The 17,711-nt window shown below is 38.3% G+C and overlaps 1 protein-coding gene across 2 annotated transcripts in view; it reads right to left on the bottom strand.

Moving 5' to 3' along the window:
• Nucleotides 1–10,548: 10,548 nt before the first annotated feature.
• Nucleotides 10,549–17,711, bottom strand: part of CALCR (calcitonin receptor) — a 144,884-nt gene continuing 137,721 nt past the window's right edge. The window contains exons 14-15 of one of the 2 annotated variants that reach the window (XM_024767084.1): nt 12,142–12,342; nt 10,549–12,087 (exon numbers count right to left, since the gene is read on the bottom strand). In XM_024767084.1, the coding sequence (XP_024622852.1) occupies nt 12,022–12,087; nt 12,142–12,342 (267 nt within the window). In that variant the 3' untranslated portion in view covers nt 10,549–12,021. Of the gene's footprint in view, nt 12,343–17,711 lie in introns of both variants that reach the window. The other variant, XM_024767083.1, reaches the window with a different exon arrangement.

The following is a 17,711-nucleotide window of genomic DNA, read 5'->3' as shown; positions in this document are numbered from 1 at the left end:
ACCAAACATTTAAAGAAGAATTAATACCAATCTTTCTCAAACTCTTCCAAAAATAGAAGAGGAGGAAACACTTCCAAACTCATTTTACAAGGCCAGCATTACCCTGATACCAAAATCAGACAAGGATGCTGTAAGAAAAGAAAATTACAGACCAATATCTTTGATGAATATAGATGAAAAAATCCTCAACAAAATATTGACAAACTGAATCTAACAATACATTCAAAGGCTTCTACTCCAAAGAATAGTGAAGATGTGGAAATTGATTCTATTTTTTTTTCATTCTGTAGTATCCATGTATAGTTGAAGGTTCCTGGGGAATAATTAAATAATAATTGGGACTGTCATAATAGCTACAATAGAAAGCTTTATCACTGGGTTCCCTATATCTATTTTGAAGAAGAAGAAATCCTTGCCCATCAGATATCTGTACTTGCATAGTTTGTTAGAGATATTTGAGTTGCATTTCTTTTTTAGAGCAAAAAGAGTTGACAAGTCAAACTCATAGAAACAGTAGAATGGTGATTGCTGGGGACTGGGGGATGAAGGAAATGGGGAGATGTTGGTCAAAGGGTACAAACTTCCACCTATAAGATGAATAAATTCTAGTGTACAGCACGGAGGCTATAGTTAACCAACTGTGTTATGTACTTGAAAGTTGCTAAGTCTATGTGACTCTGCGAATTTCTTTTTATTTACTCTTCTTGGCTTTGTTGGGCTCCTTGTGTCTGTGGATTGATGTGTTTCAAGTTTATGGAAAATTCTAAGCCATTATCTCTTGAGATATTACTTGCAACCCATTCTCTTTCTCCATTTTGTTTGGTGGAGCTCTGGTTAAATATATATTAGACCTTCTCACATTGCTTAGCTTCTCTTCTACCTGTTTCTTCTATCTATGTGTGAACTCTGGATATTTTCTTCTCACTTTTCTTTCAGTCCATGAATCCTCTATATCTATGCCTAACCTATCAAACTCATCTACTGTCTCTCAGATATTATTATCTTTTTTATCATAGAAATTATATTTGATTCTTTTTAAGAGGTAGAGATAAAGGCTTACCTTTATGTTTCTTCCAGTTTTATTGAGATATAATTGACATACAGCACTATAATTTTAAGCAGTATGCTTTTAATAATTTTTATTCCTTGCAGATATCTTCAACCTTTTATATACGTTTAAACAATGTCAGAGAAGTTGTTTTATAATCTACATAGCAAGTTCAACATCTAATGTCTTGGCAAGTCTATTTTTTTCCCAGCTCTTCATGAAGTCTAGTCCCTATGTGCCTAGTCATCTTTGACTATGTGCTGTACAGCATATTTGATTTTTTTTTTTTTGACTACTGACAAAGTTTGCACTTACATTTTTTAAAAATAGAACACTTGAGATTGCTTTTGCCAGGCACATGTGCATAAGTAAGGAACTCAAATATTTCTGGAGAACTTAAACTAGGTTCAGGAGTTGAAATTCCCTAGTTTATCCTGATGAGTGGAATGGGATATAATTCCATAAGAGTTACTTTAATTCACCCTCATCCTGAATCCTGATGGTGTAGCCTTTTGGGGATGTCAGATCATTGTGGGGAGAGGATTTTTCCTAATTATTAGTAATCTCTCTTCTTTGTATGTCAGAATTGAGGTTCACGTTGACAAATGCCCTCAGTGTGCAAGTGCCTTCTTATCTTTCTGGGTTATTATTTTCCCTTCGCTTTTGATTTTGTGTTTTGTTTCTTTCTTGTTTTCTCTTTTATGTTTTTAAGAGATAATTTTAATATTTTATCAAGATTTTTATCTGTTTTCTGAGATAGACTTAACCTGAATTATCTAATCAACTATTAACAGAAATAAGAATTCCAGCTGTGCATATTTCTTCAAAATGTGCAGCATCTTGCTCAGAGAGCTTCATGGATACCAGGCTGATTTCTTTAGATGCTCTTTTTCCCCTTCCTCATGAGGTCCATTATTGGTTTTACAGGCAGATCAGTGATTTTTTTCATACATTCTCAACATACAATTCTGGTCTTCCACTGCTTCAGTAGTTGAGCGTTTTAAAAAATATATATGAGGCATCACATCTTTCTATTGCTCTGGTCTCTCCAACCTTCTGTAACATCCACGTGACAGTACTTCTCTATTTGTGTTAATATTTCGATTCACTTTGTTCCTCTTACACTTCACATCCTTGTAGGATATAAGAATGGTTTCTTTCTTCCCAGATAATTTCCCATGAAACATGGGAAACGTGTCCTCTTCTTCTCTTATGGTCTTGCTTTATCTGTCAGCCTGGGGTCCTCTGGAGAAAGTTTTGGAGCTGTATCTGGGCACTGTTATCCCTCTCTTCCTCATTTTTCAGTTCAAAGATTTCTTGGTTTTGCCAGTAGGTTTTCTGCCCAATAGAATCCTCTCAGCCTTTAGGATGGGCAGGCAGGCCCTCAGTAGGGACCCAGTGTACTGATGCATTGATAATAAGATTCAGAAAACCAAATTCTATTTTTCATGGATATCCTCAAATTGAACTCTTCTCATTCTACCTTCTTTCTCTGAGAAAGCTACTACCATCATTTGGAAGAAGAAATGAAAATCACCAGTGCTTCCATGACCCTCAGCCTCTTACCTAAAACCTTCTGACAGGGAACATTTTTTATGACATTAGTATTCATTCCTATGGGAGTATGAGTATGTCTGATGCATTTAATGAGCCTTGGCAAGATTTTCTTCAGGGCTTAGACATATGCTCTAAGAAGCCAATTATCTTAGGGCTCATTGCGATGTCAGGAAAGAAATCTACTGCAACTATTTCAAGGAAAAGAGGGGTTAATTGTAAGAATACAAGGCAGTATTATAGAATCCAATTGGAAAAACAGCCAGGTCACTTGGAAGATAGAAAGTAACCAGGCGGCTACTTTTTCCATCTCTGTCTTGCTCTCTCTCATCATGGTCCCCTGTCTCCATTCTCTCAGCGTCTCTATTCTCCTGATTTTCTTTCTTGTTTATCCGTGCATATATGGCTAAAAATGGCGGCTTAGTTTAGGTGTCTGCCTGCGTTTCTTTATTTTATTTCGTAATTAAAATTTTTAATTGAAGTATAGTCACTGTACAACATTATGTAAGTTACAGGTGTACAATATAGTGATTCACAAGTTTTAAAGGTTATACTCCATTTATAGTTATTATATAATATTGGCTATATTCCTTGTGTTGTACAATGTATCCTTGTAGCTTATTTTATACCTAATGCTGATAGTTTGTACTTCTTAAACCCCTATAATGGCCCTCCCCTTTTCCCTCTCCCCACTGGTAACCACTAGTTTGTTCTCTATATCTGTGAATCTGCTTTTTGGTTGTATTTTTTTAGATTCCACATATAAGTGATATGTGACTTATATTCCACATATGTCAGACAGAAAGACTTTGTCTTACTTATTTCACTTAGCATTATGCCCTCCAAGTCTACCCATGTTGCTGCAAATGGCCAAATTTCATTCCTTTTTATGGCTGAGTAATATTCGATTGTATACATATATACCACATCTTCTTTATCCATTCATCTGTTGATGGACACATAGGTTGCTTCCATATCTTGGCAATTGTAAATAGTACTGCTATGAACATTGGGGTGCATGTATCTTTTCGTATTAGTGTTTCGGGGGGGGGTGGATATATACCCAGGAGTGGAATTGCTCAGTCATGTGGTAGTTGTATTTTTAGTTTTTTGAGAAACCTCCATACTATTTTCCACAGTGACTGCACCAATTTACATTCCCACCAACAGTGTAGGAGGGTTCCCTTTTCTCCACATCCTTGCCAACATTTGTTATTTGTGTTGTTTTTGATGACAGCCATTCTCACAGAATGTGCTGTGGCAAAGACAGTGAGATCATCTGGTCTAAACATAGAAGACAGATTCTCTTAGATGGTAGTATAGATGAAGAGGTAGTGATTGGTTTATCAGTAGATCAACATATTCACTGTTATGGAATGTAGAGGCACTTATCCACTTTTTAAATGCATGAAGTGTCTTCCTTGATTCAGTTATTTTAACACATATACTAAGGGCAGAGATAGGCAGGTTATTTCTTGTTATTAATTGACTTGTAGATTTGTGCGTTTTTAGGTTGTTGTCATTGCTGACTAAATGCTTCAGTTTCACCCTCCCTGACCACATGGCTATCACACAAATCAGATCAAGAGTTACCTTTTCCATGTGTGTTTTTCTAGTCACTAAGTTCTAAACTTTGTCTTTGCTTCCATTCTGAACTTTCAGGATTATTTTCTTCTTTCTAGTCTTCCAATGAACTGGAAGAGGGTTGCCTTCTCCCAAATAGGGGTACCTGCTTGCTCCTAAAATATATATTATCTGTGAGACTTTTGAATCAGACAAACCTAACACCCACTTTTCAGGTTCCCCTCTCACAAGATGAGGTGTGGATCCTGATGGTTCTCCCTGGAAACAGTCTTATTCCCATGTCTAATAGTGTCATTGTTCTAGTAACTACTTCTCTGCTAACTAAAGAGTCTGTGGATATCTTCATATGCTTTTTAACTTTTTGGATGACTTCTTCTATAACCTGCCTTTGCATAGCCCATGTCAATATTTTTCTTATTGATTTACTGGAGTTCTTTCTATGTTCTAGACATTAACTCACTATTAGTTTTATCTTTCATTCTAACATTTGTCTGTTTAACAAGGGACACTATTCCTTATTGATCAGGTGTCTTTATTTTGATGTAAACAAATTCTTTTTTTTTGGTCTTTTGGTTTATGTTATTTGTTTAAGAAATCTTTTCTGCCCTCAAGCTATTTGTTTGTACATTATTTTTGTAAATGCATGTATTTATCTTTCACAATTAGCTCTCGATCTCCCTGGAATCTACCTTTTTATGTAGGATTAGTAAGAGATCCAGTTTTATTTTTCTCCATGTTGTGAGCCAGTTTTTCCAACATTGTCAAGGTAATTTCTCACGCAACATTTTTCTTCGTGTGTGTGCGTGTGTGTGTCTGTGTGTGTGTGCTTGCTTTTACTCCATTGCTCACCTTCTGTTTCTTCTAGAATAAACATATCTAAAGTTTAAGTATCCTTCAAGGGACAGCTTTCGGTGTGTCCCATAAAATTAGAGATGTAATGCTTTCCTTATCTAAATAGCATTAATAGTTAAAAACTAACATGACACTAATATAAGACAGTCAACATTCTATAATCTTTATTTACTTATTTTGGCCACACCGTATGGCTTGCGGGATCTCAGTTCCCCAACCAGGGACTGAACCCAGGCCATGAAAGTGAAAGCCCGGAATCCTAACCACTAGGCCAGCAGGGAACTCTCTATAATCTTTAATATCCTTTTGAAAGTCAAGATTGTACAGAAATATTTATTGTTTCCAACATCAGATTGTTTAACTTACAATTTTGTTATTAATTTTTAATTTTATTGCATTATGGTCAGAGATCCTCTGAGTGATGTTAATCCTTTGGAATTAATAGAGGTTTCCTTTGTAGTCTTGAATATGGCTGTTTTTGTAAGCATTCTGTGTGTACTCAGAAAAGAATGCATGTTTCCTGTTTGCTGAGCGTATAGTTTGATATCTTTAATAGTTTGAGTTTGGTGATTGTATTTTCCAGATATTTTATAACACTTCTAATATTTTATTTGCATGATCTATTAGATTCTGAAACAAGGATGTTAAAATATTCAGCTACAATTGATAAGTCATCTATTTCTTCCTGAAGTTGTCTTAGTGTTGTTTGGTGTATTTTGCAGCTGTATTTTAAGGTGCATATGAGTTTATAATGGTTATAATCTTCTTGTTCGATTATCCCTTTTTCTAATACATAATTTTCTTTCTGCTCTTTATGCTTTTTTGGCCTTATTGAATTCTACTTCGTCATATATATATATTTATCATTTAATATTTATATTTTAGTTCCTTTCATATTAGGCTCTTTAACCTTCTGTGATTTTTTTTTTTTTTTTTGAGCAGCACTGTGCAGCATGTGGTATCTTAGTTCCCCGTTCAGGGATGGAACCCGTGACCCCTGCAGTGGAAGCGTGCAGTCCTAACCACTGCGGAATGCCAGGGGATTCCGTTAGTCAGATATTGAGAGGATCTCACATTTCTTTTGGTTCATGTTTCCCTAGCATAACTTTCCCATCTATGTTTAATATTTAATTTTCTTTTTGTCTTAGGTGTGGCTCTTGTTGCCTGTACATTGTGGGGCTTTAGTTTTTCACTCCAATATGGGACTATCTGTTTTTAATTGGTGACCAAGGCCACTCTATTATAATTAATCTTATATTAAGATATTTCACACATTTTATGGCCCATAGTCATGTTTACTCACCCGTATTGCTTTCTTAGCTATCCAGATTTCTATTTCCTCCCCTAAAAGAGAAAGCTTTAGGCTGCTCTCTTGTCATGTTGATCTTGCCCCAGTCTTGTCAATATTAATAAGATTTTAGTTTGGGGTATTTATTTGGCAATCTTTGAGTTTTTCGTATTTGAGGTCTTTTAATCTTTCTTTAATCCTGGAGGATTTAAATAGTATTTTTTCAAATATCCCCCCTCTCTATTTTCATTTTTTGGTCTCCTTTTGGGACTCCTCTTGTCCAGGTGTTGGATAGAGACACTTGCGTAGCCACTTTGTAGAATTATGAGCCTACAGATTCCTCTTACTGGCTTTGATTTCCCCTTTGGGCCATTCTAAATAGTGCCCATTCTTTTTTTTGAGAACTACTAACTGGGTTTAACAAGTCACGCAGCAACATGTCAGGGGAAATCTTTGCCTGACTAATAGAGTAATGGTGGCTATAGCCTGTTTTGATTTACAAAAAGCTATTGAAGATTCCAACTGAGCCTATTGGGAAAAAAAAATACTGGCTTATGTGGCTCTGGATGAAGGGAAGGAACTGACAGCTGTCTTACTCTGGGTATAGAATGTCCACCATTGAGGACAGGTCTTATTTAGCATTTTGCAGTAGAAAATTATTCCTGGTTTTCAGACTTAGTTTTTTAAAAAAATGAGTCACCTCTATCCCTTTCAGTGGGACCAGCCTCCCAACCCTGCACACCCTTTCACTAGGCGCCTGAGTGAAAGCTCAGCTGCAGGGTGAAGTCTCTTATCTCTGCTCCCAGTTAGATGACCCCTATCTGGCCAGTCTCCTCAGCTCTGACTCATTTGCTTGAGCCGGAAACAGTAATCAAGAATGAACTTGACAGATTTGACTTGGGCTCTGATGCTCATTTTGACCCTCCTTATTCCCAAGCCCCTTTGATACCAGCTTCTGTGGCTTGGAGCACTATCTCCCTGACTCTGTAGTTCACCTAGGCCTCATTGCACCTACTGTTCCAGGTACAAGTGCTCCTTGGGTCCCCTCTGGTGCACTGCGGCCAGGATCTAAACCAATCTGGTTAGCCCTGTTTGCATCTCCACCAGGGAAGGGCATCCTACAAAATGTGGCAACACTCTTAGTAGGAAACAAAAAGTACTGAACAAGAGCTTTTGCCAGTCCTGCAAGGTGGCAGTTTAAAAAGCCAGAGGCATTGGGCACTCTTGATTCAAACCCTAGCTCAGCCACTTACTAGCTGTGTGACTGTAGTGGGCATGTTATTCGACTTGGCTTCCACTTAGTTTTCTCATCCCTAAAATGGGGGTAAAATCAGGTTTGGCTGTTATAAAGAAAGAGGTAAGCTAATGTCCATGGGTTTATATTGACTATGGTGTTTCAATGATTGGTGTTCTTGTTTTCTTCTCAAATCATCTCCATTTGAGGGATGTTCTTCATAAGTTCTCTGTAACTTCATATTAAGCCTCACAATATCCCCCTTGTGACGAGCAGCATACAGAAGCTATAATGCTGCGTGCAGTGGAGAAGTGCTATATCCAGAGAAATGCTTGCTGCCCTGAGAATTAACCACCTATCCTGCTGGGTGAAGATTTCGAGGGCTTGCAGCTGGATGTCTGTTTCAGCCTGAGAGACCAGTGTCCTAGTTTTGATTAGCCAGTCTGGCAGGGTTGGATGGAAACAGATGTCCTGACCTATTCTAAATGTTTTTTTTTTTTTCATTAGAGACTTCTCCGTTGGTTTTTATTGAATATATACTTAGCACTTCACCAGTAACACTCTGAGATTTTATTTGGAGGTGATTTCTCCAAATTAAAATGAGATATTAAGTCTCTCAAGTAAAGGAGACTGCAGTAACATGCAGTGGCATTGCTGGTCAGTCGGTGAAGAGTGAGACAGTTTTGAGTGTCAGTGGAAGGGTTTCTAGGTAGAATGCATTGGATGTCTGTGAATGGAAAATGGACATGGATCAGTGACCTAAGAGACTGGCTGGTCAATGCTGAAGATAATGGAAAATCTCTGAAATCTTTCAGAGGTGCTTGCTAATCCAAATGAAGGAAGATATGATATTAGAATCTCTTCCTGACCTAAGTTAGCTTAGTTTCAATGGCCATGTTTTCCCTCCTTCAATGCTTATTTTTCACAGATATTAAACATGTTAATTCTATGTCCAGAAGAACAAAAACCATCAGAAATACTGTTTTAAATTTTCAAATGTGGTTTCTTTCTTAGTCTTCACACGCACGTATTATCATCCTTTTTCTTTATGCTTCCAGCTAATTCCCCACCCTCCCTCCCCACCTCATACAAATTATCTATGGATTGGTTCAGTAAAATTAATTTTCCTAAGCTTAAGTTAGGAGCGAGGCACCTTTTTCCACTCTCAAAATGACAAATGACCATTTCTTTCTGAGCTTTCTAAATATGCTTTTCTAAATATGTCTTCTGATCCATCCTCTTCATGAATAACCTTATTTTAAACTCTAAGTGTTAACTCCAACCATAAGATGTTGAACTGTAACCTAGCCAATGAAAGAATTACTACTTTAGACCTTATCATCAAGAAAATGAGTCCTTGCTAAGCCTTTATGCAGAGATCTTGTTCTGAGAATACTTCTTTTAACTTAGCTGTCCCACCCAGCACTAATGTGGAGAAAAGGTCACACGCAGCTACCACCTCCAACCCCATGTGTGTGTACTTCCGCCCCAAAGATATCAGTGGTTATGGTTTAAGGGTATGGGTTCACTTGGCAGGTTTGACACAAAGAACTCTGTCATGATGACTTGTTGTATAGCCGAATGAAAGGTGTATGAAACATCTGTTGCATCAATGACAATGAATGCAGGAATGAATGAGAAGGGTTGGAGATCCATGATGACAGCATTTCTATCATTTCTTTTCCAACACCTTTCCCTCCTCCAGGAACCATGATATCCACGTGTATCCAAAGGCCAGTTTTGGATCAAAGCAGGTGGGCAGCTGACCCTCTGAGTTCCAGTTACCCTGTGGAAGAATCAGATTTTACGGTATGATGGGAAATTATTTTTGTTCTTCAGTATCACGAGGGTAAGGATATTTGTTTCTCCCAGTGGAACACAAAGGGAAAAATGTAGCCCTGATGTATCCTGTCTGAAAAAGTTCCCCAGATCTCCTGAGGCCAACAATTCTGGTTGCTGTCACTAGTATGAAGACCCTACAAATTGCTCCCGTCCCCCTGTATTAATTCATCATAGTTCTCATTTATTCCTCGTTTCCAGACCTGATAATCTTTCCAGTAGTGGCCTTTATGCATTCTAATGATATTTAATTAGTTGCCTTTAATCCAGCCAAAACTATCTTAAAAATCAATGATTGTAACGATTCTAATGATCTGACGTGATGTTGAACAGTTCATGTCTGGTCCCACAATAGTGAAAAAAAAAAAACCCAAACAAACAAAAGCCCCAAGAATGATAAAAGAATGTGATATTTTCTTACTCTAGCTTTCTTTGCTGTGCTGCCCAAACTTATACAATATGGATTGCCACTTGCGTGTGGTTTTGCTTTAGCAAGGGTATGAGAACTGTGCTTTGGAGGGTCTAGTCAAATTGAAGACTGAAGATGGTTGCACTGACAAAGATAATAACCCTGATGTTTCGCATGTGGTTTTCTAACCTATATTTTTGGATTATCTTGCCTTCTCCTGTAATACAAGCAGGATGTGATGGCAGCATCGCACGGCTGAAATGAAACAATATGGAATGAGTTTAAGAGATGAGATGAATGAATGAAAAGACGAAGGATATGTTTCTTTAGAAAAATATGCACATATACAACTTTTTGCTTATCACATACTCTGTATTAATTCATACATGGATGTAGCATAAGCATTTCACATAATTTTGGCACTGTGCACATTTCTATAGTAAGCTGTTTGATTTTCTTCAGCCACTACTATATTAGCACAATAGCATCTAGAATATTTCAGCAAAATATTATCACATTTGTGCTAGAGCTGCCAGAAATACTCTGTTTTCCATGTTTGTAAACAAAAATAGGAACGCTATTACATAAACACTGTGATTGGAAAAATACCCTCTTTTCAAATCCTCCCTTACATTCAAAAGTAAAGGAGACTTAAGCTACTTTAGTATCCAAAATACATTTTCTGTGAAAGAATATAATTTTCTTTGGGTGCATTAAATATGCAACCAGAACAAATCAACTTTTTGTCTTTCCAAAACTATATCATTTCTGAAAGGCAGTGACATAAGATGATGTACATGAGAGGAGGTTTGGAAGGCTTCAATGTATCCCTTCATTTAGCATACAAATTAACTAACAACTGATTACTGTTGCAAATTCACAAATTAATTTCAGGTGCTAGTAATGATACTGGTTTACTCAGGGATTTTTGAAGATTTTATATTGCAGGAAGTAAAGAGAGGTATGGGAGTATAATATTGGATTTTAATGAGAAAGTCTATTTTTATTTTAAATGAGTTGGTATGTAGTTAAACTTGTAGCAGTAATTTTTTCCCCCTCCTGTTTCACTAATAGCAGCAAACAAGAGGTCAACTACAAACATATCTAATTAGTCCTACTGAATCTTCCTGGAAAAGGCTGAGATCTTGTTAAGTTTAGAAGCTGGGTGTAAAGCAGTTAATGGACTTGTATGGAGTCTTTTAATTACCAGTGTTAAACAAATTTATCTTTTACTGCTAGATAGCACCCAAGGGCAAGAGGTAATCTGCTTTATAAACCTTGGACTGATTTGCTTTATAAATCCTGGAGTTTAGGAAAGTGGAAAACTCTCTTTAAAGAGAGTATTCTCTTCCACTAGGAATTATATTTTTGGCAGTTTTGTGAAAAATTTAGTGATGGATTCTTTGTGACCTCCCAATTTATAAATGTTAGCAACATGAAGGCCAATTCCTCACAGCAGTTAGGGCCTGCGCAACAGATAGGATTATCCAAAACCAAGATGAGCGTCAGTGTTAGTAAACCAATTAACAAATTGACCCATCTAAGGTTTAGAGCAAACTGACTCTAAATTTCTTTTTCATTTAAAGCATTACATTTTCCTGCCAAATGCAAATCTTTTCCCCCACACACACTTGGTCATCTCATCTCTATATTAGAAAGCCACATTGTCTTGTGGAGGTCACATTGTAATTTGTGCAGTTTACATTGTGTGGATGGTAAAACATCTGAGTAACATCAGAATTGATAGAAATTAAAAAAAAATTAAAAATCAGATCCATAGCCAAATACAGAAGTATCCTAATTCAAAGTTTAGAGTTAAAAAGAAAAACATTGACAGTGATTTTAATTTTTCAAAGGTATAAATGGCTCAAGATTAACAAGGAGCACCCTGTATCTGAACTAGGTCAATTTAACTGTGTTTTACTCGGACACTTTGCTTGCATTACTGTGACATTTTTATCTCAGTCCTGGATGAAAGATGGAATTCACAGGAGTTCACAAGTGTTACAGAGGGAGACTCCATTCTGAGACTGTCTCCCAGTAGCAACAGTACCAAGTAAAACTTTCTTTAGGTTCACTATGGACAAATGCACTTAATAATTCTCACAAATGAGATGTTTGCTCCTGGGAGGATGAAAATCACTTTAAAAGCATGGTTGGTCTTTCTCCCAGGAAATGAGGGCTCTGATCACGATGCTGTATTTGCGTCAGATTCAAGCGGATGACTCTTGCTCGATGATTTCCATGGCGATGACCTCAGCACCCTCCATAACGATGACCTCATCACCCTCCATAGCGATGACCTCAGCCCCCTCCATAGCGGTGACCTCAGCCCCCTCTTCGCCTAGGTTGTTGGTGGGCTCGTTCCTTGGCTCCTGATGGCAGATGTAGACAGGCATCTGAGGAGCCTCAGCCAGGGCGGCAGCGGCAGCAGCAGTGGCGGCGGCAGCGTTGGCGGCACGGGTGGCGCGGCGGCGGTCACTCCAGCGCTGGGCTTGGTATTGGTTCCACTGACGCTTCAGAGCAGCTTGGACCTGGAAGAGAAGAGAGAACCTTGTGTTCATACAATGGTCGGAAATGATCTGAGCCAAGTTCACGAGCACAGGTCTTGGAGCTTCTCAGAGGTTAGGGGAGGTTGAATTGTAATTCTCATCTAAAGGGCCGTGTGGTAAATTCTGTGCCTGTGGAATATACCATCTTGGGAGAAGAATTTGCGAACTGGAGAACTGAGTTACTTGCCTCAACTACCACTGCCAAGGTTATTTGCTGTTTTGAGCAAAGTTTTCTTCATTAGCTCTTACAGTCAATGAATGAAAATTTGACTTGGTTTCACATTCAATATGGCATCCACACCATATTAGGGAGACAATTTAAAACCTTTTTATCTGCTACAACCTCTGATACAGCAGAAGCTTTTATCTAAATCTATACATTATTGGTCATGAAAAAAATATATGGAAACCATTGCACAGTTCTGGATTTTATGATAATGGCCTCATACTGTTGATTTTCCTTTATCCAACGTGGCTTGAGATGGGGTGTGCCCGATAAAGCTCTGGTTAGTGGTTAACTAACCACGTCTTATTCATTTTTGTATTACCAGATGTCGTGGTGTTTGGCATAGAGCAGTTATTCAACAAATGTTTGTTGAATGGTTGTCAACATCCATTCTAGAATGATTTTCTCCCTCTTTAAGCCAAGAAAATGATCATCCATGACCGTATTGTAATTAGTGCCTTGGCGTCTGGTGGTATTAGGGTGGGATGCTAAAACTGGCTAGAGTGAATTTGAGGAAGAGACTTGAATTCCTCCCTGAGGTGAACTGTAAACCACTAGGTCATCTACAGTTGTGATTAGGTCTTCTCTCTCACGCCATGGTGTATGCTTTGGGGAATTACTCTTGAGCTCCAATGGGTTGCAATTTTGGAAATTATCAGAAGCAACCACTTGTAATACTGTACCAGCAACAAGCTGCGTGGGAGGGAATGGTTGTCACTGGGTAACATCACATCACCTTTCCTTTCCTTTTCCACTGATAAGGCCATTTCACCGGGTCTCATTTGATGCCATGAAAAAGTATTGAACTTTGGGTCAAGAAACTGATTCTGCCCACATTAGCCATGAAATCTTGGGAACTCTTCTACCTCACCTAGCTGTTTGAAGGATTAAATTGTTGCGCTCTGAATCAAAGTGGCTTCTAAGATGTAAGTACCATACAAGGAGGCTATTATTCCTATTATTATACTCTTATTATGGCAGGATGGTGGCCTCAAGTCTTTAGACTAAAGGAAACTCTTACGTCATATGTGTGGATTTTTTTTGGAGGGTGGTGGTGTTAAGAAAATTTAAAAAGAGCTCTTAATTACATAATTACATAGTTTCTGATCTCATGTTCAGTTCTCTCTCATATATTCCAAGCTAGGTCTCCACAAAGAGTACTCTACAGCCTGGTAAAATATCTGATGCTAATGCAAATGAAAGTTTTCTTCACACTGTGATTCGCACGGGCAAAAGGGTGTTGTTGGATCTTTCGGGAAAAGGAAAGAAAATAACTCTTGGTGGGAAGATCACCCTAGGAATATATTTTCAAATACAAAGGTGTTTATTAAAGGTATTAATGAATAAATAGTTCAGACTCTCCCCTTCCATCACTCATTTTGTCCTTCACTCCCCAAGAAGACAACTATGTTTCCCTATCAGTTTCTGGGCTTTTGCTCTGCAATCTGTGCAGTAGGGAGAGCTACAGAAGTGAAGAGAGACTAGACTGATTATGTCAGAAAGGATCGATATGAAACCATAGCTGAATATATCTGGGAAAGAGCATCCCTGCTGAGTTATACTTTCAGATAAAACATGAGTAAATTTTACTTTTTGCCATGCGATGAAATTTCTCTTTTAGTACCTCTTCATGAATCTAGTAAATATTTAAATTGCTTTCCAATTCTCTTTTGAACTTTGGATTTCTTTACAATGTATTTTCCTGTTGAGACTAACAAAGAGATAGTGATGCTTTATTTGGGTTGTACCATCTATTAAACAGGTCCTTAGATGCCAGGTTTATAATCTAGGAACTGTCAAGTGCCCTGTTGAGGAATTAGGAAATATACTGGCTCAGCATAATTTTGGAGAAGCAATGTCCCCAGACAAAGGGAACTGATAGTTTCCGTGGATTCAGCATCTCTTAAATACCAACATTGTCTTTATAGCTAAAATGCAACACAGATATTTAGAGGTATCCGAGGCAGACAGTGCCCAGCAGGGAAAAAAAAAAGGAAGTCTTTGTTTTGCCTCATCTGTCCTTTTAAAACAATCTCCATTGGATTATCCATGCATACTACTGAAGTACCCAGCATGAGGCCAAAGAGTCTGAAGTCTATTTCAGTTTTTAAAAATTGTTACAGAAATGTTCATAGCCTCCTATAATTGTATTCCAAAGTTATAACCTATCCTTTTGTGTGGAGATGGCAGTCTGCTTCCATTTGTAAACCACACATGTAAGAATAGGCCCTTAGCAGCATGTGAAAGACACTTCAATTTAATACAGTTTAATAAGGGCAATTATCTCCTGCAATACCACAGGTTGGGCCTAACGCTGCTTTGATCACAAGAATGTGGGCATTGAATCTGAAAAATACAGGGGAGACTCTGGTTGCTCCTGAAAAGCATCAGAAGTGTAAGGAGTTGCCCATGGGGTAAGTATAATATACAAAGTTTTGAATTACATAAATTCATTGCTCGTTATAAAAGCAATTAACACAGATCACTTCACATTTCCTCGATTATGTCAATTTATTGCCAACTTTAAAAAATAGAGCCCTGGTCTGATGGCTTGAAGACATAATTATTACACCTGGCTCTATTATTAACTAACTATAAGGTTGGTAACATTTGGGGCCTCCATTTCTATATTTGTAAAAAAGAAACTCAGGTTGGAACGTTCGTGGTTGAATTTGGATGTTGTTATCTTTGGCCTTTGTTTTCCCGTTAAGTTCATTATATGAGCACTTGCAGTTACGTGCTGCTGAATGGAAAGTGGGATTTATCCCAGCAGTTCTGATTTTGTTTTCCTTTGTCTAGGACAAAGAAATCCTTGTTTAGCTTTGAGTCCCAAAGCTTTCTTGAGTCTTAGAAAGACAATATTTTTGAAAACTAAGTTTTATTGAGAGAAAAAATTTCTAAATAGAAAAACTTATTTTTGCATATGAAGTAGTCTGAAAATAGAACTTTACTAAAAGCAATAGTGTAACAGCCACTATGGAGAACAGTATGGAAGTTCCTTAAAAAACTAAAAATAGAACTCCCATATGACCCAGCAATCCCACTACTGGGCATTTACCCAGAGAAAACCATAATTCAAAAAGAGTCATGTACCACAATGTTCATTGCAGCTCTATGTACAATAGCCAGGAGATGGAAACAACCTAAGTGCCCATCATCGGATGAATGGATAAAGAAGATGTGGCACATATATACAATGGAATATTACTCAGCCATAAAAAGAAACGAAATTGAGTTATTTGTAGTGAGGTGGATGGACCTAGAGTCTGTCATACAGAGTGAAGTAAGTCAGAAGGAGAAAGACAAATACCATATGCTAATGCATGTATATGGAATCTAAAAAAAAAAAAAAAAGGTTCTGAAGAACCTAGGGGCAGGACAGGAATAAAGACGCAGACCTACTAGAGAATGGACTTGAGGACACGGGGAGGGGGAAGGGTAAGTTGGGACGAAGTAAGAGAGTGGCATGGACATATGTACAGTCCCAAATGTAAAATCGATAGCTAGTGGGAAGCAGCCGCATAGCACAGGGAGGTCAGCTCAGTGCTTTGTGACTGCCTAAAGGGGTGGGATAGGGAGGGAGGGAGGGAGACGCAAGAGGGAGGAGATATGGGGATATATATATATATGTGTAGCTGATTCACTTTGTTTTAAAGCAGAAACTAACACACCTTTGTAAAGCCATTATACTCCAATAAAGATGTTAAAGAAATAAAAGCAATAGTATAGCGAACATGCAGGATATGACATAGGGAGAGTCCCTTATAGACAGGAAGGGGAAGTGGTGAGTACAGAGCCCTTCCAGTCACCCCCCACCAGAGGAAGAGGAGAGAGAGTTATAAAGAGACACAAATGACTTTGCATTTCCACTTCATGGAGGGGATACTTGAAAAAATGGAGAGAAGCAAGGAATAACAGAAACATTCCTGTATAGCAGGTCTTTCTCTTTGCTTCTGAGAGCACAGTCCTGAAAATTGATAGCCTTGTAAAGAAGTCCCACTCTTGGCCTGGTACCCAGTCCAACATGGTGCTTGAGCAGTGGAGTGGCAGTGACTATGGCACATACTAAAGACAGGTTCACAGGCCCTTCACAAAGGTGAAGAAAGGGGCCTGAGTTTCCAGGCTCCTCAGGTGGCCTGGAAGGGAGGACTGGTGTCTCAGGATAGGGCTGGGGCCTGCGGAGTGAAAGGATCTCTAGGGTCCTCAGAAGTGAGGGGAGCCACCATGAACTTCAACAGGGGGTGCCAGCATAATACTTGGAAACCAGCTACCCATTTGTTCAAAGGCTTTTGAACTAAATATTTTCTAGAAAGAGACTGTTGTAAACTATTAGAGGCTGGTGGAATGAGCTCTTCAAAGCAAGCTAAGTTACAGCAAATAAACAAAATTTTAGGTTTCACACATTTCAATTTGTGACTATTAAATTGAGATCCTTCTAGACCTTGCTGCTTTGATCCACAAACTATTTTATCCACAGTACATGGGCAGAAAAAATGAAAAAGGGAAAACCTGCACTGTGTTGTTAGTACTCTCAATTTTTAAATGAGCTACTGCTTAGAAAAACTGGCCCTCTCCATAGGTGTAATCATCTTTTCGTGGTCTCTTAGATACTTAATTAACAATTTACTGAAATGACTGGGTGGTCAATGTCCACACTCTTGGAAAAGTTGTGGGAAATGGCTCTCATGCTCATCTCCTGATTCCTTGTACTGTAATCCTCAAAATTCCTTTCCTGCTTTTAACCTACCCATTGACTATCTGATCCATTTCCATAGTAGGAGTCACTGATAACATATGGATAATAAAAATTAAAACCTGTATCTTCATTGTAGAACTGACATATTAGCTCCCTAGATCTCTGCTAAAATGTAACATTCAGCCAGGCAAAGCCTGATCACAACCATGTGGCTGGAAATCACCTTCCACATGTGTAAGTGCCCTGCCCATGTTCAGTGTTGTAAGACAGTAAGCTCACAGGAGGCCCAGATGCCTGCAATCCATGGGGCTGAGCTGATACGACATTTGGCACAGTACACAGTTAGTGTTATTAGAAATGTCACACTGGTACATTACCCAGTAACATGATACTAACTAAAATGGGGATGGTTTCTTCCAAAAGCAGAGG

This window comes from Neophocaena asiaeorientalis, unplaced genomic scaffold (genome assembly GCF_003031525.2).
Source record: "Neophocaena asiaeorientalis asiaeorientalis breed wild unplaced genomic scaffold, Neophocaena_asiaeorientalis_V1.1 scaffold70, whole genome shotgun sequence".
Lineage (NCBI taxonomy): Eukaryota > Metazoa > Chordata > Mammalia > Artiodactyla > Phocoenidae > Neophocaena > Neophocaena asiaeorientalis.
The sequence above is the reverse complement of the archived record's forward strand: the minus strand, read 5'-3'. Positions and strand labels throughout refer to the sequence as shown.